The sequence below is a fragment of the Hyaena hyaena genome, unplaced genomic scaffold (assembly GCF_003009895.1).
Source record: "Hyaena hyaena isolate Hyena2069 unplaced genomic scaffold, ASM300989v1 scaffold_1022, whole genome shotgun sequence".
Taxonomy (NCBI): domain Eukaryota; kingdom Metazoa; phylum Chordata; class Mammalia; order Carnivora; family Hyaenidae; genus Hyaena; species Hyaena hyaena.
This window is the reverse complement of record NW_024081656.1, coordinates 81,780-107,413: the sequence shown is the minus strand read 5'-3', so window position 1 is coordinate 107,413 and position 25,634 is coordinate 81,780. Positions and strand designations below refer to the sequence as shown.

Sequence of the window (25,634 nt, the reverse complement as noted above, 5' to 3'; positions counted from 1 at the left end):
CTCTTTCTGCAACACTCCCTGCCTTCCACCCCTCCCACCGCAGCCCTCCACCAAATCATCCTCCCTGTCCTTCCTCAGGAAAATGCCTTCTGATCATGGTCTTCCCTCATCCCTAGATCACCATGGGCCCAGTGTGTCCCCCACCTTGGGCCACACCACCACTGAGCCACAACCCTCTCTTCCACAGCAGCCCTGTGGTTTCATCAAATGCTGAGTGGTGTGCTTACTTCCCACCTGCCTCTCGGCGGGTCTCTGTGCTTCACGAGGGCTAGCACAGTGCCTGCCCATTCGTCACCATACCTCCTCACACTCATGCCGCAGATCTGCACCCAAGAGGGGCTCTGGGAATACCCATTAAATCAATATACGGTTGCGGGGTCCCCGGAACCCAACTCTGCCAATGTCACTCCAGCCACTAGAGTGGAGGAATTTGCTTCTCCTGAACACACTGCAGGGATCTTTCTGGCGAGGTGAAGAGCCTTTCTGCACTGTGAATCATTATCTCCCTACTCACTCATATGCACTCTGGTGTGGCGGGGTGGCTGTCTCACCTCCCGACAGAAATATCCCTAATGTGTGAGCAGTTGGTACCCACTGACATTCTGAGGCAGAATTTGCTTTACATTTTTAAAAAGGCCCTCTGCGGCAACATTTATTTTGATCAGGGGAAGAGATTGGTAGTGTTTATGTAAAATAAGACTGGTTTTCATTTATGGTGTGTTTTTGCATGCTGAGAAGAGAATCGCACACTTTGACAAAATGGGGCCTTCCACGTGCTGCACTTGTGAAGTGTGAATGCTCGGGCACAGCCAGTGGACTGCACTGGAAGTACACGGAACACACGGGCGGGTATCCCGGGGGTTCCGAAGGCAGGGCCAGGGTTACATGCCGACTTGCCCATTTCCTCCCTGAGTCATCCTCTGCAGGTCTCAACACTTCAGTATTCTTGCCTGTAAAACGGGAACAACAAGCGCTCCTACTGCACTGGGCTGTGGGTAGCACTGTACTGTACCTGATCATGCATGAGCCTGCACGAAGCATGTTATCTAGAGGGGAAAACTCATAGAGGGAGACATCTGTGGACTCGAGAGCAGGTGAGCGTCTCCAAGGACAATGAGAAGTGCATCCTGGACAGAAGATTCCATTAGCTGGGGGCTACAAAGAGGGGAGGCAGTGTGAGACATGAGTAGGAAGAAGGCTCGCTTCATGCCCCTTCTAAGGGTAGTGGTACCAAGCAGCTGAGGGCCCTCAGGCCTTCCTGAGAGTCCTGGATCTCAAACAAAAGGAAAGCAAAAAGCATTATTTGAAGCCTCATAATTGACATTTAATTGACATTGATATCAAGGTTCCCAACAGCCATGTGGCCTGAGTAGTAGGGCCTGAACTCACAGAGGCTGTCCGTGTCCACCTCTGAACATGATTAGGCAGAGGAGGGCAAGCGTGAGGACCGGGGACCCAGGGGACCCCACTGCTTCTGGAAGGTGCTCCTGGGCTTCCAATACCCACAAGCAACTCTGGGTCCACACTGTTTGCTGCTCATTGAATTTTGATGTAAACACCACTAATAAAAGGGCTTGCAAAGTGCAAAAGAAAAGAGAGTATTACCTTGTTTGGCATCAGAGATATTCCTGGGAACAAGCCTCACCACTGTGGGCTTTTCAGTATCTTTCTTATAGCAGCACTAACAAAGTGACTCTTAAGCTTTTACAGGGTGCCCGCTGCAGTGCTGATGGTTTCGAAGTGCTCAGTTTCATCCTCCCCACACCCCGGGGGGGAGGTGCTGCCATAATGCCCACTCTACTATGGGAGGGCAAGCAGTACGGCCTGAGCCCTTGGGGGGGTGGGGGCAGGTCAGCACTGTGGCAACAATCACATGTCACATTCACCCCGAGACCAGCAGCAGGGCCCTCAACAAGCCCCACCCTGACCCAGCGTATCACGGGGAGGGCAGTAGAGGAGGCCTATCCGCATGTCTCCCCTCCTCTCCCCAAATCCTGGAGGCTGTGTGTGCGCTTCCAGCAGAGAGGTCCCCTTCTCGCTCTCAGGGACCTGTGGCATATCGTGGCTGGCTACGTCAATCCAGGGACAGTGGCCCACTATTTTCCTTCCTGGAACACACCTGACTGTCAGCCCAGGCTGCAACACTCACTGCTATCACTTCCAGAGTGTGGAAGGTGGCTCCGGGCTCCCCCTCCCAACCAAAGATCGGAGAGCAAGCTACTATGAGTGTCATTATCATAGGAATGACTTTGAATTCCCCCTAAGCCATTAAAATTGAAAAAAAACAAAGCAAGTCACCTACCAACTCTGACTCTCTATGATTACTGTGACATTTCCCAAATGTGGAGATACCAGGTGGAATTAAAAAAAAAAAAAAAAGAAAGAAAAGACACAATTAGCAGTCACTCCTGTTCTTACATTGTCCTTTAGTGATTGGACACTGGCGTTTAGACTTCCTCTTAGCCCAGATCCAGCTCCTATCCCATTTCAAGCCTACATTTCAATTTCTATTATTCAGAAAAAGAGAGATTACAAATACTGAAAGTATTACCTCATTAGGCATAGATCTAAAACTATTTTCTTCAAAAGCAACACTCCCCTCAGAAATCAAATTCAAATAGAAATAGAATGTGCAGATCAACAAGCAGGAATAAAAGAAACAAACAAACAAACACAACACAACACCGATTTGTGATGACCTGTAGCAAAGTAGGAATCAGGTAGTAGTGTGGTAATGTAACAATCAGGCAGTAATGCAATAATATAGGACTCAGTTCAGTTCAATGAACAATCTTTTCTATTCTATCTCTTCTGCTAGGTTCCCAAGGGGATGGAAAAAAAAAAAAAACAAACCAGCCCCTGACTTCAAGTTCAAGGGGAGAGAGACAAATGAAAAAGAAACCATAACACTGTGGGGGCATAGGGACAAATGGCTATTCTGGAGAGCAGGGCTGAGGCCAGGAGGAAAGACATGGCACCAGTGAAGCTCCCAGGAAAGATCAAGCCTGGCTGGAGGGGTGAGAAGAGCACACTCGGGTTGAAGGCAGAGCCTAAGGGAAGGTTCTTCGGAGAACTGGAGTCCTAAGACCATGGCCAGGAGGAGGGGGATGATAAATGGGCATGTTTATAAGCGTGTTCACCCTTCATCCTACAGACCAAGCTGAGGGGAAGGGGAAGGCTGTGCCTGGGTTTAGGGGCAGGGCTACATTAGGAACCTGCCTAGGGAACACGGGGCTAGAAATTGATTCCACGTGAGGAGCCAAAGTGTACCAGTCAAGTGTCTGTGTGTGCCAGATGCTATGTTGGGCGCTGTACCCTTGTCTCCTGTAATCTTTCAAGTGACACTTCCACACCTTACAGATAGGGAAACTGAGGCTCAAGAAGTTCAGTGCCTTTTCCTACTCCATCAAGCTGGCACTCCTAGACTGTGATGAAAGCCTGCCTACCGTGCTCCAAAGATGCCCTGATGGCTCTGGGAAGACCCTGAAAATGGACCAGAATGGAGACCGTGATTTCTGCCTGGGTCAGTTCCCAGGGTGAAGGAGACTGAAGGAATATGAAAATGTTTCAGAGAGCCTCAGGCAGGGGCTATAAACTCCCTGCCCACGTGATTTTTAGGATATGGCCCGCTAGCACCCAAAGTCATGTGTTGAGTTTTACCCCGTTTTCGTGAACCAGACCTGACTCTAGCACAGCGGCCATGGAAGGTGTGCTCTGAAATGCTTTCAGAGTAGGTGGTGAAGGATGGTGATCCCCACAGCTGCCTACAACACAGGGCTGGTGGCAGATGAGATGATACAGCTAAGGCGCTCAGTACAGACTCATCAACTCATTTGTTCATTCATTCATTCATTCACTCTCGCATTCAACAAGCACAACTTTTGGGTTAAGCATAAGCCTAAGCATTAAAGGGCCATCGTGGGCACAGGACACCCTCCTTCCACTTCTGAGACACAAACCCATCACACACATCGGACACATCTACGCAGACCTATGCTGGTGTCATGCACACACACACACAGGTGTGAAGGGATTTCTAAAAGAACTTGAACTCAGCCACTCAAACCATATATGCCAAACCATAGTTATTCTGTGACATGAAAATATGACTTCTAAACTAGGAGAGAAGAACTCTGAGTACTTCAGGGTGACAGCTGTGGAGTCACTCCAGCACCATTTATCTGGAGTGCATCTTGCCAAACACTCTGGTCCTGCTGCTCTCCCACTGACGAAACAGGGGTCAGGAAAGTTCACCTGGCCTTGGTGAGGATGCAGGTGCCAGAGGCCCATGTGGTGGGAAGGTTCTCTCTCTAGGACCAAAGCAATGAGTTCAGGCTGGGCCCTCTGATCTTGACACCTGATTCAAATTTCTGGCCACAACACCAGCACATTCACTTAGTGTAGGGAGACAACATGAAAGCAAGATTCAAGCCTATTCCAACTTCAGTTCAGAATTCCTAGGAGAAAACAAACCATGTAGAGTTCAAATTTGTTTCTGATATCCTGGAATCTCTCCGTCTGTCTCTACCTCACACATGCAAAGAAAAAAGTAACAAATTTTAAACCCAGCTTTTTTTCTTGTTTGGCTCTCTCTTTTTTTCTTCTTTCTTCAGTTTTATTGAGAAAGAATTCACATACTTCATTATATGCATTTAAGATGAATTAGCACAGTAAGTTCAGCTAACATCGACTTTGTGTGATCCTCGCTTCCTTACACTGGTGTCTGCATGTCTGAGTAATGGGGCTCCTCTTCCAGCTCTGCCTTGGCAGATCCAGTCCTTCAGCAGCCAGCCCAGTGTGGCTTCTGGGTGTGACTGCTGGACATGTGTTTGGGCAGGTGGAACCTCCTATTATGGTCTCTTTTCAGGCAAGGCAAGTGTTTGAGCTCTGAGGACAGGGAAGGGCATGCCTGGCTGACAACCGCTGGGCAGCCCTGCTGGCTCAGGCCCCACCCGAGTGAGGCTGTAGGATGGGCGCTGTGCTGGCCTGGATTCCCTGGTCAGGCTTACAAGATGGTGGGCCTGGGTACGTTGTTCAGTATTAGGTGGGACTATGAAGTAGCTTCCCTGCGCTGGCAGGGTCTCAGGCCACGGCTCAGGGCTTGCACAGCTCATTGTTTGGGGGCCCGAGTCAGGCCTGAGTGTGCACAGACCTCCCTGGTTAGGGGAGGCCACCGGTTTGGCTCTGCAGATGGGGGAAGCCATGGGCGATGATGCTCTGGCTTCAAAGTGTCACCAGATGTAAGGCTGCTGAAAGGGCTCGGCAGCAATGCCATTGCTCGTGAGGTTCCCGGGCCAGGCAGGCTGAGGGCTCCTTCCAGCAGTAGTCACAGCTACAGAGGAGATTCCCTGCCAGAACCCAGGGGGAGAAGTGGCTCTTAAACCAGTAGAGGGCTTGCTGTGTTAGCTCAGGTCAGCATGCACCCTGATTCCTTGGCTGAACAGGGCCCCTGGCGGTGCTGTCTGGTCTTCCCTCAGCTCTGTGTCCCGGGCCACCCAGCTTCCAGGAGTCATGCCAGTGCCAGGCCTCTGGTCAGACAGGGCCTCTGCTCGGGGGGTGGGGGGGATTCTGTGTCTCAGCCCCTTGCCTGGGTGGGAGGTGGGGCACAGCCCAGACTCCTCTTAGTTTCCCAAACAGGCTCCCAGGGGAGGAGGGGCCGGGGGTTGCCCTCAGCCTTGGCTGTGAACCAGGCTTAGACACAGCATGGGAGGCCCACCTGCCCAGTGCTGGCTGTGACCTCGGGGTGGGGGGATCAGCTCTGCCATCCTGCCTCTTGAACACAGCTCCCAGGAGTTGCGGCCAGCCCTTCTGGTCACGTGGGACCGCAGCAGGTGGGGCTGTGACTCAGCACCTCACCTGAGTGGGGGCAGACTGGTCTCTGGAGCGAGCCCACCCCACCAAGGTCTCTGGTCAGAGTACACCCCACCTTGGTTGTGCAGGGGAGACAAGCCGCCGGTTGGGGTCACCACCTGGCCACTGCAGGCAGGAACCCAGTCTGCCAAGACCCATGTGCTGGTTGTTGCCAGTCCGTCCCCCTTCTTCATCACAGTCTGAGCCCCAGTGTCTGGGCCTGGAAGATTCCCCTGCGGTCCCCGTGGTGTGAGGTCAGGGTAGGGGCTCCCCTCGAGTGACCTGCGATGCTGGGGAAGGCTGGCTGTCACCCTTGGGCTCTCTTTTCCAGCTGGAGGAACGGGAGGCCCTGGGGGCCTCCTGGCATTGTCCTGCACAGGCCTGGGGGAGGGGAATGGGTGCCCGTGTGGCTGCTCCTCTTACCCTCAATGCTGTCTGTCTTAGTCTCTGTGGTGTGGGGGTGCTTCCGCCTCACCCCCATGTTCTAGGTTTTTCTAGGTGGTATCTTGCTCTTGAGTGGATGTTAGCTGTTTTCTTGAGAGGGAGCAAAGTCAGGGACAACCTATATCACTGTCTTGGTGACGTCACTTTTAACACAGCTCTTTAAAAGGTTCATGAGCCTTCCTGCACATCAAATGGCTCTTAGAAACCATTTTAATGATTTCCGTATAAACAAATCAGAAACATATGGATTAAATCTCCCTTAAAATATACACATGTAATTAAGGGGAGAAGCACTTGGCAAAGCAGGTTTTGTGATTTATCAAACCCAACATTTGAAAGACGGGTTGTGACATCTGACAAACCCAAACCCAGCAATCTTACCCATCCCTACAGCAGCAAGCATCCTCTGCTTCTAAGCAGGGCCCCAAGTCTACCTCACCAGGCCTCTGCCCTTCTCTGGACTTTTTAGAAGAATCTACTGGGTGGTAGCAGACAGACTGAATCCTTGAGCTCTGCAGTTGTGGTTACAGGTGTAATTTTCAGGAGCTGGACACCCCCCACCAAACACACACATGCAGGAGAGCTTTGCAGCCCAATCTTCTTGACCAGACACCCTGCTGGGGAAGTGAAAAAGAAGAAAGGGTAGCATAGGTCATGCCCCTCTCCCACCTCTGCCAGGCAGACCACCTCTCTCTGCTATCTCCCCCTTTGTATCGTAAGCCAACAGTTGGAGCCTTTGTATTTCTTGAGCCAAAAATGTTTGCAGGGCTGACTGATATGCCAAAGCTACCTGGGTCAGCAACTTCCCCCCAGCTCCCACAGGAACTAAGGTCATTGAAATTATTAAGCTCTGTGTCATGGAGGAAAGAGGGAGGAGGGCTGGCCAGAGAGTGGGGTCTTGTGCCCTGGCAGTACCCAGGGAGAGTTAGAGCTTCAGGGGAAGGGTGGATAGACCTAGGGCTGAGGTTCTCAGTCTGAGCAAAAATTCCTATATCTCACCATGGCCAGGAAGTAACAGAGCCCCAGAGAGGGGAGCCTGAGGGACCAGGTCCTTACTGTCTCAGCGCTCAGGCCTAGAGAGGCAGCAGAGGAAGCTGGGCTCCTCCTCAGAATATCGAGGTCCACCCTGGTATGAGCCTTCCTACCTCTGTGGCCTGGAGTAAGTCACTGGGCTTCTCTGACCCTTCGTTTCTTCACCTGAAAAGCAGATACTGCCTACCTACCCTCATGGGGCTGAAAATTTGCATTTTTTCAAAAAATCTAGCCTAAAAGAGCCGAGAGAGAAGCTGTGACTACTGCCTCTCTGCTGCTCAGTCTAAAAATATTCACAAGCTACAGGCTTCATTCCCCACACCCCCACCGCTAACCCCCAGCCAAATCATAGAGTCATTTGTGTTTAATGTTATCTATGGGCACATGTTTAACCCACCACCTTTTCTATTCCACATTTACCCTCTGGCTTTCCTCTGCCTCAGCAGCAGCACCACTGTTTTCATGGTGATGGAAGGAAGGAGGAAGGTGCAGGAGCGGATGGGACAAGGAAGGGAAAACTCTCCGACTGGCAGTCCAAACCCCAAAACAACCTAGCATCATGGAACCGCCCATTTGTGTTCTTCCACGGCTATGACAGAAGATGTAAGTAGACGTTCACAGTCCAAATTCTGGTCTATTTCCAGTTCTTGGGTTTCAAGCCCTTGAGAAAAGTGATTCTCAGTCTATCAGCCCAGGCAATGAGGTGGCAGCTGGTCCAGACAGGACACAATGAAAATGCCTGGTTCTAATCCTGCCTCTGCCTGAAGTTCCTCCCGTCGTAACCATAATCGCCCGTGAGAATTGAGCAAACTCATATGGTCACAATAATAGCAGAATGCATTGGCCTTTGTCAAGTACCAGGTTCCCTATCAGGGAGCTGTACCTGTGCTATCTGACTACAGCCCCATGACATGGGTTTTATTTTCCCCCCAGCAGGTGATAGGAGCCAACATCAGTGGGCTAGCCACTCCTCCCCAATGGCATCATTCTTGCTGTGCTCCCAGTAATCCCATGAGGTTAGTATTGTTATTACATTGACTGTCTAGCTAAGGATGCTGGGGATCAGAGGGCAAGAGCAACACCCAAGCTCATGTACCGGGCAGGCACCGCGCACCAAGCATCCTTCTGAATGTTTAATCCGCACCATAACCCCCTGAGGTGGGTCACTGGGATTACAATCTCCAATTCACGTTTGAGGAAAATGAGACACAGACAATCTATGCAGTCACAGAGGCCCTGAGTGTTGCTCTGACCCCTGGCCGCCCTCCTTCCCCACCAGTTTCCAAGCCTTATTCTCTAGATTTCTTGGAGAGTCTATGAGCGACCTAATGTCCTTTCAAAAGGTTTCTTTTCCATTTAAATCAGCCAGGATATATTTCTGTTGCTTGTAAACACCATGGGAACACTACAACCAGGGCTGACTGCTCACAGCCCAGGAGGCATGGGCACTGGTATCCCCCAGCTGATCCCACATATCTAAAAAACCCAATAGGAAGCATGCTGCTTAGGGCAAAGTGGGGCAACCAGGCTGAACCATCAGGGTGTCCTGCCCTCAGAGAACTCCAAATGGAAGAGGAAAAAAAGTATGCAATGCACTCCTGGGACAAAACAATTCTAAAACAAAGTAAAAAACCAAAGTCACATGATAAAACAGTGAACAAAAGAGGTTTACTGAGCTGGTTTTGAGAAGAACATTTGCATAAGCAGGGAAGGGGAGGCAGGGATGACAGAAATGGGGTGAAACAAGGTATCATGGAAGAAGGAGAAAGGTGTACTCCATGAACAGAGGGACTCTCACCTGGGGGCACAGAGGTGCAAGTAGGCATAAAAGGGTAGGTTGAGAGTAGAGTATTTTTCTTTCACACATACATACATAAACACACATGCACAAACTATACACATGTACATACTGACATATGTAGGTATGTGTACATGCAAGTGTGCATATGTGCACATGTGAATTTTACACCATTTCAGCCCAGAGAGTACTTTAAAAAGCATTCAGTTTTATCTGCATCCACTGTCAGACTATCAGTGGTCCTCAAACAAGCATCCTGCCCCATGCTTTACTTATCCAGGTGGTGGAGTTTCCACGGCTCCAGAGGCAGGGGCAGCCAGTCGTCAGAGAAGTGTCACAGACCCCAAGAGGCACAGGCTTGGGGTGCGAGAGTAGCCACTTAGCAAACCTCTACTGAAGAAGGCTCGTGAAGAAGCTGCTACATCGGGCACAATTAGGACCCTAAGACACACTTCTAATGCCTTGGAATGTGGCTCTTTGAATTCTCATGGTCAGTAGGACAGGTGCCCACACGCACAGTGCCAACAAGAAAGGCACATCAAGCAGGGACAAATGTTGACCTGGCCAAACAACCCGGCTGCAAGGCCCAGCCAGGGAGCGAAAAGCAGACCGCAGAAAACAGGTAGATTTTATCAGCTGCACTCAGCTGTGACAAGAAGTTATGCCAAGAGCACAGCACACAGCAGCTCATAGGCAAGTATCAAACGACCCTGCTATGTGCCCGCTCCGCTACGTCCAAGCTGCCCAGAAAGCATACGGTATATCAGTTTCCTTTGTTGGGGCAAGATTCCTAACCTAGGGATGTCGCAGCCAGCCAGAGACCAAGCTCTGAGCACATGTTGTGTGTACATGTCATCAATAACTAGATCTGAGCTGGCGAGCCCTCTTAACATGAAATACATTTCTGCAGCTTGAAAAGAAAAAAAGACTGAGGCTGGTTTGAATTAGGTGGAATGGAGACAGGAATTTTCCTAAAGTCCCTTCCTCTCTCCCTTGGGCAGCTAGCTACTCACTGCTTGGCAGAGACAAGATCCAGTGCCTGGCTGACCTCGGTCCATGACCCCACAGCCTAGCTGGGGAACCAGTGAGTCTGGGTAGGGGCGGTCAGCAGGCCCCACAAGGGCTGCTGAGGTTGGCTTTAAATATTACCTACCTCCATGGTTCAAGCAATCTATTAGGATTCTGCCTAGCAAGCCTCATGGCCATGATTCCACAGCCTGTGTGATCAATGGCAGCGCTGGTCCCTTATGTGTTGCTGCCATCGAAAGGTACACTTATGCCTTTAAAGCTCAAGGTGCAATTAAATCTCTATAATGGTGCTAATGGCTCGAGCAACCTTGAAGCAGCTGCCATATTTTACAAGACTGTTCTGAATTGTTTTATGTCTGAAATTGCTCTGTAAAATCTTGTTAATTTTTCATCTTCACTTGAGAATATATTTAATACTGAGAGGATGGCTTTCTTACAGCCACATTGCACAAAAGGGAGTTTCCTTCCTCAGCTAACAGGGTCACCCTGGAGTACTAGGGTAAACCCCACCAGACGAGGTTGAGTTCAGCCCTCTAAGGAAGCTTGGGCTCTAAAGGATTTGTCCTAATGAAGAGTCCGAAGATTAGGTCACAGGATATAGTCCAGTCTAGAGCCCACTGGGGACAGTTCAGACCATCATCACTGTCTCTAAGAGAGAAAGAGAAAGACAAACATATGGCTGTCCACATCAGCATGTAGTCAGGTTCCGTCTTGGAGCTCCCACTGCCCCCAGCTGTCTATAACTGTGGCCAGCAGGTGATACACGCAATGTTGTAATGATCTCATTACCAATCCATTCCACCAAATAAATGGTGACCCCCTACAGGGAGGGGCTATGTCTGGTTCACCGTGGGTTCCCCAATAAATGACAGAGCAGTTACTAGATGGGATACTGCCTCCTCTGAATTTTAAGGATGGGTAGTAGGTAAACCAGAAAGGGAGACATTAGGTAGCCCAGCCACAAAAGACAAGCTCTTTAAACAGTGATCTAGAATAATTTAGATATGCAATTTATATTCACGGTATCTCCTGATAACAACAACGGCAGCTCAGATGCACTGAGCACTTTACATGAGCAACTCTTGTTGCTAAGGCTGCAGACACAACATTCTATATCCTCACAATAACCCCCGGAAGGGAGGTGGTAGCCTCATCCCTATTTTACAGAAAGGGAAACCAAGGACTGGGGAGGCAAAATTACCTGCTTAGGATCACAGAGCCGACAAGGGGAAAAGTGAGACTCGAACCCAGAGCCCTTCTCTTGACCACTGCCCTCTGGGATATGACACTGAAACTGGGTGGGTGGCCCCCAATGTTTTACAAACCTCAGCATGAGGCAATGGGGCAGATTTTTACTTTGAAGATGCCATGAATTTCTGACTTACTTTTCCAGGAGGATGGTTCCTTTTTTAGGAGCCTCCCAGGCTTGAAAAAGCAGAGCAAAATCCTACTCACTAAAGGTGAGAATGAGGAAAACAACATCCTGAACTTAATGCATTATTATGAGATGGACACAATTATTATCCATGTCCTAGATATGTGGAAACTAAGATCTAAAGAGACAAAGCTGTGCATCCAAGGTCACAGCCAGTAAGAGATGGATGCAAGACCAACCAGAGGCAGCCTGAGGCCAGAGCCCTGTCCTTGGCCATTATAATCTCAATTTACAGGGGCAGATGGGAATTTGGGAGAAAGAAGTCTAGAGTCTATGTGAAGGCTAGATCTGAGCAGATCTATGTTCAAACCTGAACAGGCAGCCCCATTAAGGTCCATCTTGCTTTGTACTCTAGGCAAAGACCACAGCTGATCCTGTCGCAACCCCAGGAGCTTCCTGAACCCCTAAACACCTTATAAGAAATGGAGAAGAAGAGAGAAAGACTACACCTGGGGTCAGTAAGCTACAGCCTGCAGGTCAAACCCAGCCATCTGTTTGTGCAGATAAAAAGTTTTACTGGAACACGGCCATATCCGCTGATTTATGTAGTGTCTACAGCCGCTTTGGTGCCAGAACTGCAGAGCTGAGTAGTTGCAACAGACACTATGGCCCACAATGTCTATGTCAGTTACTATCCGGCCCTTTACAGGAAAGCTTTGCCAGCCCCTGGATCCCATGTTAGACTGCCTTATGCGCATGCAAGCCGTCTCTAGGCAGGCAAGCACATACGCCTCACCTAGCCAGCTCATGCCAACACACCCAGCTCGCAGTTGTGTTTTTCAAAAACCACAATAGCCCAAACCAGCCAGTGTGGTCCCTCACAAGTCTTGCTCTTTACCCTCCAAAAGGAGCCGCAGCGGTGAGCCTTACCTTTGTTGTACATGTTCGTTGGCACTTGGACATCGCTCAAACTGATGTTCACAGGCAAATTATTAAAATGGTCATTTGGGGCTAAGATGAATTCCTTCCCCAGCTCCAAAAAATTCCCATCTTTGTCCCTTTCGTTTATCAGCACAGCATTGAAGTATTCATACTGAAAGAGAAAGTCAAAAAGCATTACTTGTGGCTTAGGGCAGAAGGCTGTGAACTCAGACAGAGGTGGGAACAGGCTGCGGGCGGTCCCCTACATGCATGAATCCTGCTCTGGTCACACTATCTCTTTTAGTCTTCCCGACTGCCTATGGCTGCTTTTGCACAGATGTGAAAGTGCTAAATAAATATTTCCCAATGTCGTTAAATATTCTTAGAAAACCTTACTGCAAGGAGCTGCACGGTACTTCTTCATATGACCATAAAGAAAACTGTCCTAAAAATATTTTAATTCTTTAAAGTTTAAAGATAGACCCTGCCCTTATGCAGCCTACATTTAAGTTGAAGGAGACTTGAAGTCAATAAAACATAAGTAAATCTATAGTTTGCTGGGGAAAATAGCAAAACTGGGCAAGGCGGGGGAGCAGGAGCAGAAGCACATGTGTTTCTCTATGGTGCTCAGGAAAGGTCTTGGTGCTGTGGTGACACTCACACAGAGACTGAAGGACGGGAGGAACAAGTTGTGTGGGCATCAGGGGGGAAGCACCCCAGGTAGAAGTGAGGTCCCAGGCAATGGCCCTTGGATGGCAGTGTGCTAGCATGTTGTACACGTGGCAGTCTCATCATCAACACAGTCACGGTCACTATCAGCATCATCTAACGTATATAGAATGCTTACTTTGTGCCAGACATGATTCTAAGTGCTTTTCACATGCTAACTCATTCAATTCTCCTACCAACTCTACGAAGTAGGCTCTGTGAGTATTCCCACTTCACCAGTGAAAAAAACTAAAGTATAAAGAACTGACATATCTTGTCAAAGACTACACAGCTGATGAGTAGAGCCAGATTTCAAACACAGGCACTTTTACTTCCAGAATCTGTGCTCTTATCTACTGCGGAGTATTCCAAGATGGCAGGTATGTTGGAATTATGACAGAGAGGTTTTTTTTTAATTTATTTTTTTTAATTTACATCCAAGTTAGTTAGCATATAGCACAACAATGATTTCAGGAGTAGATTCCTTAATGCCCCTTACCCACTTAGCCCATCTCTCCTCCTACAACCCCTCCTGTAACCCTCTGTTTGTTCTCTATATTTAAGAGTCTCTTATGTTTCATCCCCTTCCCTCTTTTTATAGTATTTTTGCTTCCCTTCCCTTATGTTCATCTGTTTTGTATCTTAAAGTCTTCATATGAGTGAAGTCATATGATATTTAGACAGAGATTTAAAATAACTATGATTAATGGGGCACCCGAGTGTCTCAGTCAGTTAAGCGTCTGACTTCAGCTCAGGTCATGATCTCACAGTTCGTGGGTTCCAGCACTGCGTCCAGCTCTGACAATTCAGAGCCTGGAGGCTACTTGGGATTCATGTCTTCCCCTCTCTGCCCCTCCCCTGCTTGTTCTCTCTCTCTAAAAAATAAATAAACATTTAAGAAAAAAACAACTATGATTAATATGCTAAGAGCACCATGGAAAATGTAGAAAATAGGTAACAACAGATGCATAATATAAGCAGAGAGACATTCTAAGAAGGAATCAAAAAGAAATGCAAGAAATCAAAAACACTGTAATGGAAATGAGAAATGCCCTTGATGGCTTATTAGCAGACTGGACACAGTCAAGGAGATAATGAGTGAGCCTGAAGACATGTCAAAACAAATTCCCAAATTGAAAAGCAAAGGAAAAAAAGGGGAGCAGGATATTCCAGAACTTTGGTAAAATTACCGAAAGTATAACATATATGTAGAATATCAGAAGGAAAAGAGAGAAAGGAACAGAAGAAATATTTAAAGTAGTAATGCCCAAGAATTTTCCCCAATTAATGGCAAACACCAAACCACGAATCCAAGAAGCTCAGTGAACACCAACCACATGAATATAAAGAAATATACACCTAGGCATATTATATTCAAGTTGCAAAAAACCAAAGACAGAAAGAAAATCTTGAAAAGCCAGAGAGAAGGAAAAAAAAATCTTATCTACAGAAGAACAAGTATACGGATTATATCATATTTCTCTTCAGAGACCATGTAAGCAACAAGAGAGTGGAGTAAAATATTTAGTGGTCAGGGAAAAGGCCCTCCAACCTAGAATTCTGTATCCAGCAAGATTATCTTTCAAAAGTGAAGGAGAAATAATGACCTTTCAGACAAACAAAATTTGAAGAAACTTTTTGTGAGTAGGCTTGCATGGCAAAAAATGTTAAAAGTTCTTTTAGGAAGAAAAATGATACAGGTCATAAAGTCTGATCTATATAAAGAAGAGTGTTACAGCAGAAAAAAATAAAAGTAAAATAAAATAGTTCATTTTCAAGAATTTCAATAATTTCAAGATTACCTGAAAGTGGACTTTAATTAGCTGTAAATGTATATTGCAAAATATAAGACAATCACTAAAATGATATTCAAAGGAAGTAAAATTTATATGCTAAGAAAGAAGAAATATTAATTCATATAAGATGCTCAATTAAAGAAGTTCAATTAAATTGAAAATAGGAAATCAATAGGCAAACCATTAAAGAAGGCAAAAAAAAATTAGAAGACAGAAAACAAGTTGGGGTGCCTGGGTGGCTCAGTTGGTTAAGCTTCCTTCTTCAGCTCAGGTCATGATCTCACCATTGATAAGTTTGAGCCCCACCTTGGGCTCTATGCTGACAGTTCAGAGCCTGGAGTCTGCTTGGGATTCTATGTCTCCCTCTCTCTCTGCCCCTCCCCTGCTCACATGTGCTCTATTGTGCGCGCTCTCTCTCTCTCTCTCAAAAATAAAGATTAAAAAAAAAACTTAAACAGAAGACAGAAAACAAGGGAGAGAGAGGGAGAGAAAGGAAGGAAGGAAGGAAGGAAGGAAGGAAGGAAGGAAGGAAGGAAGGAAGAGACCAAAAAATAGAGAACAGTTGAAAATATGTTACATATTAACCCAACCATATTGATAATCACTTTAAATGTGAATGGTCTAAATATACTAATTAAGAAGTCGAGACTGTGAGAGCAGATGAGAAAACAAGACCCAACTATATGCTATCTACCAAAAACCCACCCTATACATAAAGAACAGACAGAATAGAAAAGACCGAGAAAGATATGCTAACACTAATCAAAAGAAAGTCAGAAGAGACATATTAATTTCAGACAAAGCAAATTTCAAAGCAAGGATATTATCCGGGGAACAGATGGGCATTACATAATGATAAAGGGATCAATTCCCCAAGAAAACACAATAATTCTTAATATATATGGACCTAACAACAGTGTGTTAAAATATATATATGAGGTGAAAACTGTTAGAACTACAAAGAGAAATAAATGAATTCACAATGATATTGAATACTTCAATACCCCTCTAACAGTAACTGACAAACCCAGCAAGCAGGCAATTGGTAAGGATGTAATTAAACTGAAAAGCTCCATCAAGGAGATGTAATTGGCATGTATAGAATCCTTCATCCAACAACAATAGATTACACATTCTTCTCAAGCTCACAGGGAACAATCACCAAAATATATCCCATTCTGGGCCATAAAACACACTTTAACAAATTTAAAAGTACTGGAATCATACAATGTCTGCTTCTATATTATAGTGGAATTAAACTAGACATCAATAACAGAAGGTTAGCTGGACAAATCCCAAAATATTTGTAGATTATAGAACGTACTTCTAAGTAATAAATGGATCAAAAAAGAAGTTTCAAGAAATTTTAAACTGAATAAAAATTAAAATATAATTTACTAAATTTGTGAGATGCAATAAGAGCTTAAAAGAAAATTCATAGAATTGAACACATGTGTTAGAAAAGAAAAAATAATTATGTAACATTTTACTTCAGAAAACTAGAAAAAGATGAGCAAATTAAATCCAAAATAACCAAAAGAAAAGAAATAATTTTGTTTTATTTGCAGAAGTCCATTAAATTGAAAACAGGAAATCAATAGAGAAAATGAATAAAATCAAAGGTTTGTTCTTTGAAAAGATTCCTTACAGTGAAAAGATATAAAGTAAAATCAGTCAAGAGAAGAGACTACATGGGGCAAAGTCCAGAGGAATCCATGTTCAGGTTTCTAAGAGCTCTCTGGTGCAATCACATAAGATGCGCTAATTCTTCCAGTGATGAGCTGTGACAAACATCTGAAATGCTGCCCACCAGGGAGGCTTAATGAGACTCAGTGCTAAGACATTGACTGTGGAGTGGTCATGTAGCAATACTATTTACCCACATAACTACACTGAATTTGTAGAACTCTATACCTAATAACTGCAGAGCACTATTCTTTACCAGATCACACACTGGACTACCAAACAAATCTCAGTAAACTTAAAATCACTGAAATTCACATATTATGTTCTTTGATAATAATGGGCCAATTTAAGAAGACAATACAGGATAATGATATAAAAATATCAATGATATCTAAGAAAAGACAGTGTCTAGAGAAACTCCAAAGATTTGGGAATTAAACAGCACACTACTTCATAATACATGTGTCAAGAAAGAAAATTACATGGGAAATTGGAAAATAGTTTAAAACAAACCATAATGAAAAAAATATCAATATTTGCTGGATACAGCTAAAACAGAGTTTAGAGAAAAATTTACAGATTTAAAAAATCATAATATAAAAGAAGAAAATTTTAAGATGAATAGTCTAAGATACTCCTGCAAAAAGATGGGAGAAGAAGAAATGAATTTGAAATGAAGTTGAAAGAAGGAATAAAATAATAGAGACAAAAACAGAAACTCTAAAATGGAAAAAAATAATGAAAAAACACCAGTGATATCAACAGTTGGTTTTTTAAAATGGTTAATGAAATTTTAAAACCCTAGCTACACTGATGAAAAAATTCTAAGAGGTTACAAAACACTAGTATCAGAATAAAAGAGGAAACATTATAATAGATCCTACAAATAATGAAATAAGGAAATATTACAAATGTATGCAAATATTTGATAACTTGAGTTAAATATCAACTCCTTGAAAAACAGAAACTACCAAAACTGACACAAGAAGAAATATAAAATATAACTGGCTCTATGTATACACAAACATTTGAATTCACAATTACTAACCATGCTAATATAAACAGCTCCAGGTTCAGATGACTTAAATGATGAATTCTATCACATATATAAGGAAAAATTAGAAACTATCTGACATACACTCAGAAAATTAGAGGAGGGAATATTTCCCAAATTATTTCATGAGGGGCAGCATAACCCTGACACCAAATCGGACATGAATATTTGAAAAAATGTATTACACACCAATATCTCTCATTATCCTATATCCAAAAATTCTAACATAATACGGAATCAAATCCAACTATAATTAAATGAATAATACATAGTGACTAAATTTTATTTATCCCAGTAATTTAAGGTTGGTTTAATTGAAAAATCAATCAACACAGTTCACCACATTAACAGAACAAAGAGGAAAAAAATTGCATGACCATATAAATGCAGAAAAAGCATTTGAAAGAATTCAACTTTTGCTCATCATAAAAACTCCTAAGAAATTTGAAATACCATATAATGTCCTCAACCTAATAAAGAGCATCTTACAAAAAACCTACAGCTAACATTACATTTATGATGAAACAGTGAATATTTCCCCCCTAAGATCAGGAACAAGGCAAGGATGGGTTACTACTTCTTTTTTTTTTTTTTTTAATTTTTTTTTTAATGTTTTATTTATTTCTAGGAGAGAGAGAGAGAGAGACAGCGCGAGCAGGGGAGGGTCAGAGAGAGAGGGAGTCACAGACTGAAACAGGCTCCAGGCTCTGAGCTGGCAGTCAGCACAGAGCCCGACGCGGGACTCGAACCCACGAACCGCGAGATCATGACCTAAGCGACAGTTGGACACCTAACCAACTAAGCCACCCAGGCGCCCTGATGGGTTACTACTTCTATGCAACATTGTATTGGTGGTCCTGGCATTGCAGTAAGATGAATGAATGAATGAATGAATGAATGCCATAGAAATTGGAAAGGAAAAACTGTCTTTATTTGTAGACAACATGAATGTCTATGTAGAAAGCCCTAAGGAATCCACATAATCTACTACAACTAGTGATTTTTTTTTTATTTTTTTAATAGTTTATTTATTTTTGAGACAGAGAGAGAGAGACAGAGCACGAGTGGGGGAGGGGCAGAGAGAGAGGAAGACACAGAATCTGGAACAGGCTCCAGACTCCAAGCTGTCAGCACAGACCCTGACATGGGGCTTGAACCCACGAACCGCAAGATCATGACCTGGGCTGAAGTCAGACACTTAACTGACTGAGCCACCCAGGTGCCCTGCAACTAGTGAATTCCAGCAAGGCCACAGGATACAAAATCAATAGATAAAACTCAATGGTATTTCAATATAGTAACAAAGAATAATTGGAAATTGAAATAGAAAGAACAATAACATTTACAATAGCATAAAAAACATAAAATACTTAGGCATAAATCGTTTAAATTATGTATAATATCTGTATACTAAAAGTTACAAAATATTGTTGTGAGAAATTTTAAAAAGTTTGAACAGATGAAAAGAGACGCCTTACTTAAGGATTAGAAAACTTGATATTAAGATGTTAATTTTTCCCAAATTGATCTAAAAATTCAATGAAATCACAATCAAAATATCAGTGGTCTTTTTCTAGGAGTTTCCAGGTTAATTCTAAGTTTTATAGAGCAATGAAAGGGATCTAGAATATCAAAAACAATTTTGAAAAAGAAGAAAAAAATTGAAGGAGTTACATTTCCTGATGTTAAGTTTTACTATAAACTTAATTAATCAAAACAGTGTGGTATTGGCATTAGAATAGACAAACAGATCAATGGAACACAGAGAGTCCAGAAATAAAGCTGTATACATACAGTCAACTGAGTTTCAATAACAGCACCTACATTATTAAATGGGGAAAATATTTTCAACAAATTGTGCTGGTACAAGTGACTTAACCATAGGAAAACATCCTTACCCCAATTGACAACACACACATTATTAATTCAAGATGGATGACAGACTTTGATGGAATAGCTAAACCTACAATATCCTTAAAAACAAAAAATAATAAATATCTTTATAGCCTTTGGGTAGGCAATGATTTCTTAGGACATACAAAGCACTTATAATTTTAAAAATTGCAAATTTAGATTTTAAAAATTTCAAAACTTTTGATCACTAAATCCACTACTATTAAAACAAATAGAAAAGCCAGAATTGAGGAAAAACAATTCATAATACACATCTGACAAATGACTTATACCCAGAATATGTAAAGAACTCCTGTAACTCAAACATCAATGAAAATAGAAGGCAAAAGATGTGAACACCTTCCAAAGGAAGGTATTTGAAGGACCAATATGCAAGCCAAAGAGTGTTCAACAAGATCAGTCAACAGGGAGATGCAAAAGAAACACCAACCAGATGCAATTTTGCATCCACTAGAATAGCTAACATTACATTTTCTGAAAATACTAAATGTTCACAAGAATGTGGAGTAAGCAAAAATCCTATACATTGCTCATGAATATACAAAAAACTTTGGGAAAACATTTTGCCATTGCTTGTAAAGTTAAACATGTATCTACCCTATGATCCAATAATTCCACCCCTAGGTATCTACCCAATGGAAACATAGCCACAAAAATATTGTGTGAATGTTCATGGCAGCCCCATTCACAATAGCCCAAATCTAGAAGCCAAGTGCCCATCAACAGATGAAAAGATAAACAAATCTGTGATATATTCATATAATGGATTGTTACTCAGGAACCAACTACTGATATACTCAAAATATGGATGGATTTCACAAACATTTTGAGTGAAAGAAGCCAGAAACAAAAGTGAACGTATGTACAATCCCATTTACATGAAGTTCTAAACAGGCAAAATTATTATTCAATAGTGAGCACAATCATGGATTGCTTCTGGGCAGGAAGGTGGGAAACCACTTCAAACACATGTAAGAAAACATTGTGGGCTGCTGGAAATGTTCTCTCTCTTGATGAGGTCTGAGTAGCCCAGGTGTATTCATTCATCTGTCAGTACTCAATTGAATTGTCTGCCAAAGAACTGTGCATTTTACTACATAGAATTTAAGTTTCAATTAAAAAAATTTAAGTCACAAAGACTTCAATTTTTTAAATTATTCAATAAAAACTTTACAAAAACATAAACATTAAAAAAATGGGGGGTGCCTGGGTGGCTCAGTCAATCAAGTGTCCAACTTCGGCTCAGGCTATGACCTTGTAGTTCATGAGTCTGAGCCATGTATCAGGCCCTGTGCTGACACATGAGAGCTTGGCGCCTGCTTCAGATTCTGTCTAAATCTCTCTCTGTCTCTCTCCCACTCACGCTCTGTCTCTCTCTTTCTCAAAAAATGAATAAATGTTAAAAAAAAAAAAAAAAAACTTGGGGCACCTGGGTGGCTCAGTCAGTAAAGCGTCTGATTTCAGCTCAGGTCATGTCTCACAGTTCATGAGCTCAGGTCCTGCATCAGGCTCTGTGCTGACCACTCAGAGCCTGGAAGCTACTTCGGTGTCTGTGTGTCTCTCTCTGCCCCTCCCCTGCTTGCATTCTGTCTCTCTCTCTCTCTCTCAAAAATGAATAAACATTTTAAAAAACTGAAAAAAAAGCTTACTATTAAAAAAAATTTTAAAAAAACAAAACTCAGTTTAACAAGTTCCACCCACCACAATTTTTTAAAACAATTTACTCCGATATGACCCCCAGAAACAAAAGAAATCATACCTTTCTGCTGAAATATGAACCCAGGGAATGCCTTACCAGCCAAAAACACCTTGACTAGCCTATGAATTGCACACACCAAGTGGAGGCCGCTCTTCTGAAAGGCTCTGCTTTGTAGGAAACTGGTCAGTGGGGATTCCTCCCACAGCTCCATGTTAATTGAGGTCTTAACCTTCCACAGACCCAAGATCTTCAGATAATATTACAATGCTTTTAAAAACTCAAGCCTTCAATACCATTGTTTCATTATAACTGAATGTTAAATTAACACACAAAGCCTCAGCCTGCCTGGTGAAGGCCAGTGCAATCACGGTTCTGCACAAGGCTCTCTGGAGGCAACTTCTAAACTGCCATGTAAGTGAATAATTCACACAGACCGGAATGCAAACAAAGAAAGGACAGAAGCACAGGCAGGATTTCACTCAATGGCGCTCATCATTCACCGCGGATGACTGGGAGTTCCGTGCCTCTTCCCCAAGTCCATTTGTCCTTCCATATAGATTCCGAAAAGGCTGACTCAGTGCAAACAGAAGAATCATTTCTTGGCCCTTCAAATTCATTGCTATAATTATGGGGTTCAGTGGCTTTGTCCGTATTGATCAAGGAAAAGATAATGTTTAGTCCATCTCAGTATTTCTGAATCCCTGTCACCCATGGGGTCAAGGTAAATTAGTTCTTTTGTGAGTAAGTATGATAGCCTACTAAGTGTGATGAGACACAAAAGACACTAATCTAGGGGACAAGATGCAGCAAAATATACCAGGGGCAGAATGGTGGCTGTGTTATTCCCCAGAACCCAGCACAGCAGCAGCTCGGAATGCAGTGGTGTCTAAAAGTGATTCAGTAAAGCAGGGGTAGGCACACTTTTTTCTGTAAAGGGTCAGGTAGTAAATGTTTTAGGCTTTGTCAGCTATGGAGTCTTTACTGCAACTCCTCAACTGTGCCACTGTGATGTGACAGCAGCCACAGAAAGTGCATGAAAGAATGGGCTTGTCCGTGCTCCATTCACACTTTATTTACCAGAAATTTCCAAATTACAAAAAAAGATTTGGCCTGCAGGCTATAGTTTGCCAACCCTTGCAGTAGGGTGTTATGAGATTTTTGAAAGGAAAAAATAAAATTTTTGAAATAAAAAATTTCTGGCTTGAGTAAATCAAGCATTTCTTTCACTAAAAATTTTCAGCACCATACTGAACAAGAACAAAGCTGGAGGACTGACACTACCCAACTTCAAGACGTCCTATGACAGTAATCAAGAAAGCACAGTATTGGTGAAAGAACAAATAGATCAACAGAAAAGAGAGCCTAGAAATAGATCCACACAAATAAAGTCAACTGATTTTTGACAAAGAAGGAAAGACAGTCTCTTCAACAAATGGTATAGCCACAACTGGACATCCACAAGCAAACAAACGAATCTAAACACAGATCCTTCATGGGCGTCTGGCTGGCTCAGTCGGTTAAAGGTCAGACTTCCGCTCAGGTCATGGTGGTTTCACAAGTTCAAACTCTGCGGCAGGCTCTCTGCTGATCATTCAGAGCCTGGAGCCTGCTTCGGATTCTGCATATGTCTCTCTCTGCCCCTCCCCTGGTCATACTCTGTCTCTCTCTCTCTCAAAAATAAATAAAACATTAAAATAATAAAATAAAGTAAAATAATAAAATAAAATAAAGTAAAATAAATAAAAACAAACAGACCCTTTGTAAAAATTAACTCAAAATGGATCAGAGACCTAAATATAAAATGCAAAGCTATAAAACTCCTGGGAGAGAACACAGGGGAAAACCTAGAGGACCTTGGCTATGGTGATGTTTTTATAGGTAAAATGCCAAAGACATGATCTATGAAAAAATAATTGATAAACCGAACTTCATTAAAATGAACAACTTCTTTCTATTCTGTGAACGACACTGTCAACAGAATGAGAAGACCAGCCACAGACTGGGAAGAGACATTTGCCAAAGACACATGTGATTTGGATTGTGATCCAACATATACTAAAAATTCTTAAAATTCAACAATAACAAAACTAACGACTGGATTAAAAGATGGGCTAAAGACCTTAACAAAGAGTTCCACACAGGATATACGCAGATAGCAAGAACACATGTAGAAAGATGCTCTACATCACGTCATCAGGGAAATGCAAATTAAAATGACACACCACTACTTGCCTATTAGGATGGCCAAAATCCAGAACACTGACGACACCAAATGCTGGCAAGGATGTGAAGCAACGGGCATTCTTACATTACTGGTAGGAATGCAAAATGCTACAGCCATTGTGTAAGGCAGTTTGGCATTGTATTTTTTTTAACTAAACATACTCGTACCATATGATCCAGGTATCATGCTCCTTGGCATGTATCCAAAGGAAATGCGAATTTTTGTCCACACAAAAACCTACATGCAGATGTTTATAGCAGCTTTATTCCTAAGTGCCAAAACTCTGAAGCAACCAAGATGTCCTTCAGGAGATGAAGAAATAAACTGTGGTACATCCAGACAATGGAGTATTATTCAGCACTAAAAAGAAAGGAGCAGTCAAGCCATGAAAAGGCAAGGAGGAACCTAAATGCATCCTACAAAGTAAAAGAAGCCAATCTGAGTACTATGCAATCCCAACCATATGACATTCTGGAAAAGGCAAAACTCTAGAGGTGGTAAAAAGATACGTGGTTGCCAAGGATGGTGGGGTGGGGGAAGGGATAAATAAGCAGAACATTGAGGTTTTTCAGAACACTGAAAATAGACTGTATGGTATTTTAATGAAAGATGCATGCCATTATACATTTGTCAAAATGCAGAAAATGTAAGACACCAAGAGTGAAGCCCAAAGTAAACCACAGATTTTGGGTGATTAGGTGTCCATGCAGGCTCATCCTTAGTAAAACATACCATCTTGGTGAGTGATGATCATCACAGGGGAGGCTATGTGTGTATAGACATGTATGGGAAATCTCTGCATCTTCCTCTCAATTTTGTTGTAAATCTCCAACTGCCCTAAAAACATGATCTTTTTCAAAACAGTATTGAGTAGCATCTCCCTGTATATTAATTCATAATTCATGTGTACTACCTACCACCTAGTATACTAACATATGGACATTATAAGACAAACTGCACAAGTAATAATAAAAGTGAATAGGAATACAAGTGACATATTCTCTCGAGCACCCCAGCAGCTCACTGTGTGCACCCCTGGGTACAGAATTTCTCAGCACTGCTCCAAAGCAGGATTTCTAAATGAAAGCCACTCCATGGATTATTCATAAGGAATATTTTTTTAAATGTGTGCCATGGTGAGCAAAATTTGGGAAAAATGGGAAGAGCTGGGGTTTAAAAGGTTTCTTCATTTCAGGACTTTTCAGGGCCTTTAACTCATTCTGAGAGTATACTATGTGCACTTTGAATACCTGGGCTGAGAGGTGTCCTTTACAGCACTCCTCAAATACATCATGTAAGTGTCCTTCTCAGCATTTACCAGGGTGACCCCTTTACAAGTACTCATGTGATGTTTCACTAATGCCGTGCCCCCATGGGACTTTCCCTGCATCTGCAGGAACCTGTGTTTACTCACTGTTGTATCCCCAGTGCCTAGCACCTATTGGTTGAATAACTGATAGAATGACCAACGTCAGAATCCATGTGGTCACCAGGTCTCTCACTGGAGCTACAACCTTAAGATGCATTTTTGCAGTTAGCTCTTCTAGGCCCTGTGATTCTACAGAATGTTCTCAGCAGGTCTCCCATGGCCTGGGGAAAGGGAAACTACAGGAGCCGAACGTCGTATTGCCGCGCAACCTGTGTCACAAATTCAGACACAAAAGGGTATCCAGAGTAATGGGGTAAAGGTGACTCCGGAAGGGCTGGAATTGCTGGTCTGCGCTAATCACCATAAGATGAGAAGGATGAGGCAGGAGCTCTGTGATACCTTCACGACCACGCAGGCAGCTTCCCCAAGGGCTGTCTGGGCATCCCCCGCTGGTGGGGCCCCTCTCCTTCACTACACCGTCACAGAATATGTCCATTTCACTCCTGATATCACTGCTGCCAGAGAAAATGATGCATGCTCTACAACTCTGTCAGCTATAGAATCCAACAGCTCAGGCCTCACTGATTTCAGCTAGATTCCGGTCACCGTGCAGAGTCAAGTTTCAGAGTCGACAGGAAATATCACTAGAGGGCAAAGAGGTTTCAGCTGGTGTGAATGCTCCGACTGGTTGGTGGTGACTGCCTGTATGTATTGAGATGGCTTCTGAGGCTGTAT

The 25,634-nt window shown here is 43.5% G+C and overlaps 1 protein-coding gene and 1 long non-coding RNA gene across 2 annotated transcripts in view; one reads left to right on the top strand and one right to left on the bottom strand.

Annotated features, from left to right (window-relative positions):
* Positions 1 to 25,634, bottom strand: part of CACNA2D3 (calcium voltage-gated channel auxiliary subunit alpha2delta 3) — a gene marked incomplete at its 5' end in the record, with an annotated part of 605,771 nt that overhangs the window by 515,278 nt on the left and 64,859 nt on the right. The window contains one exon of the mRNA XM_039221819.1: positions 12,459 to 12,621. Coding sequence (XP_039077750.1) covers positions 12,459 to 12,621 — 163 coding nt within the window. The remainder of the gene's footprint in view (positions 1 to 12,458; positions 12,622 to 25,634) is intronic.
* Positions 11,309 to 12,278, top strand: LOC120223631. The gene is made up of 3 exons (XR_005526349.1): positions 11,309 to 11,387; positions 11,547 to 11,613; positions 11,944 to 12,278. It is a non-coding gene; the product is annotated as an uncharacterized LOC120223631 (long non-coding RNA).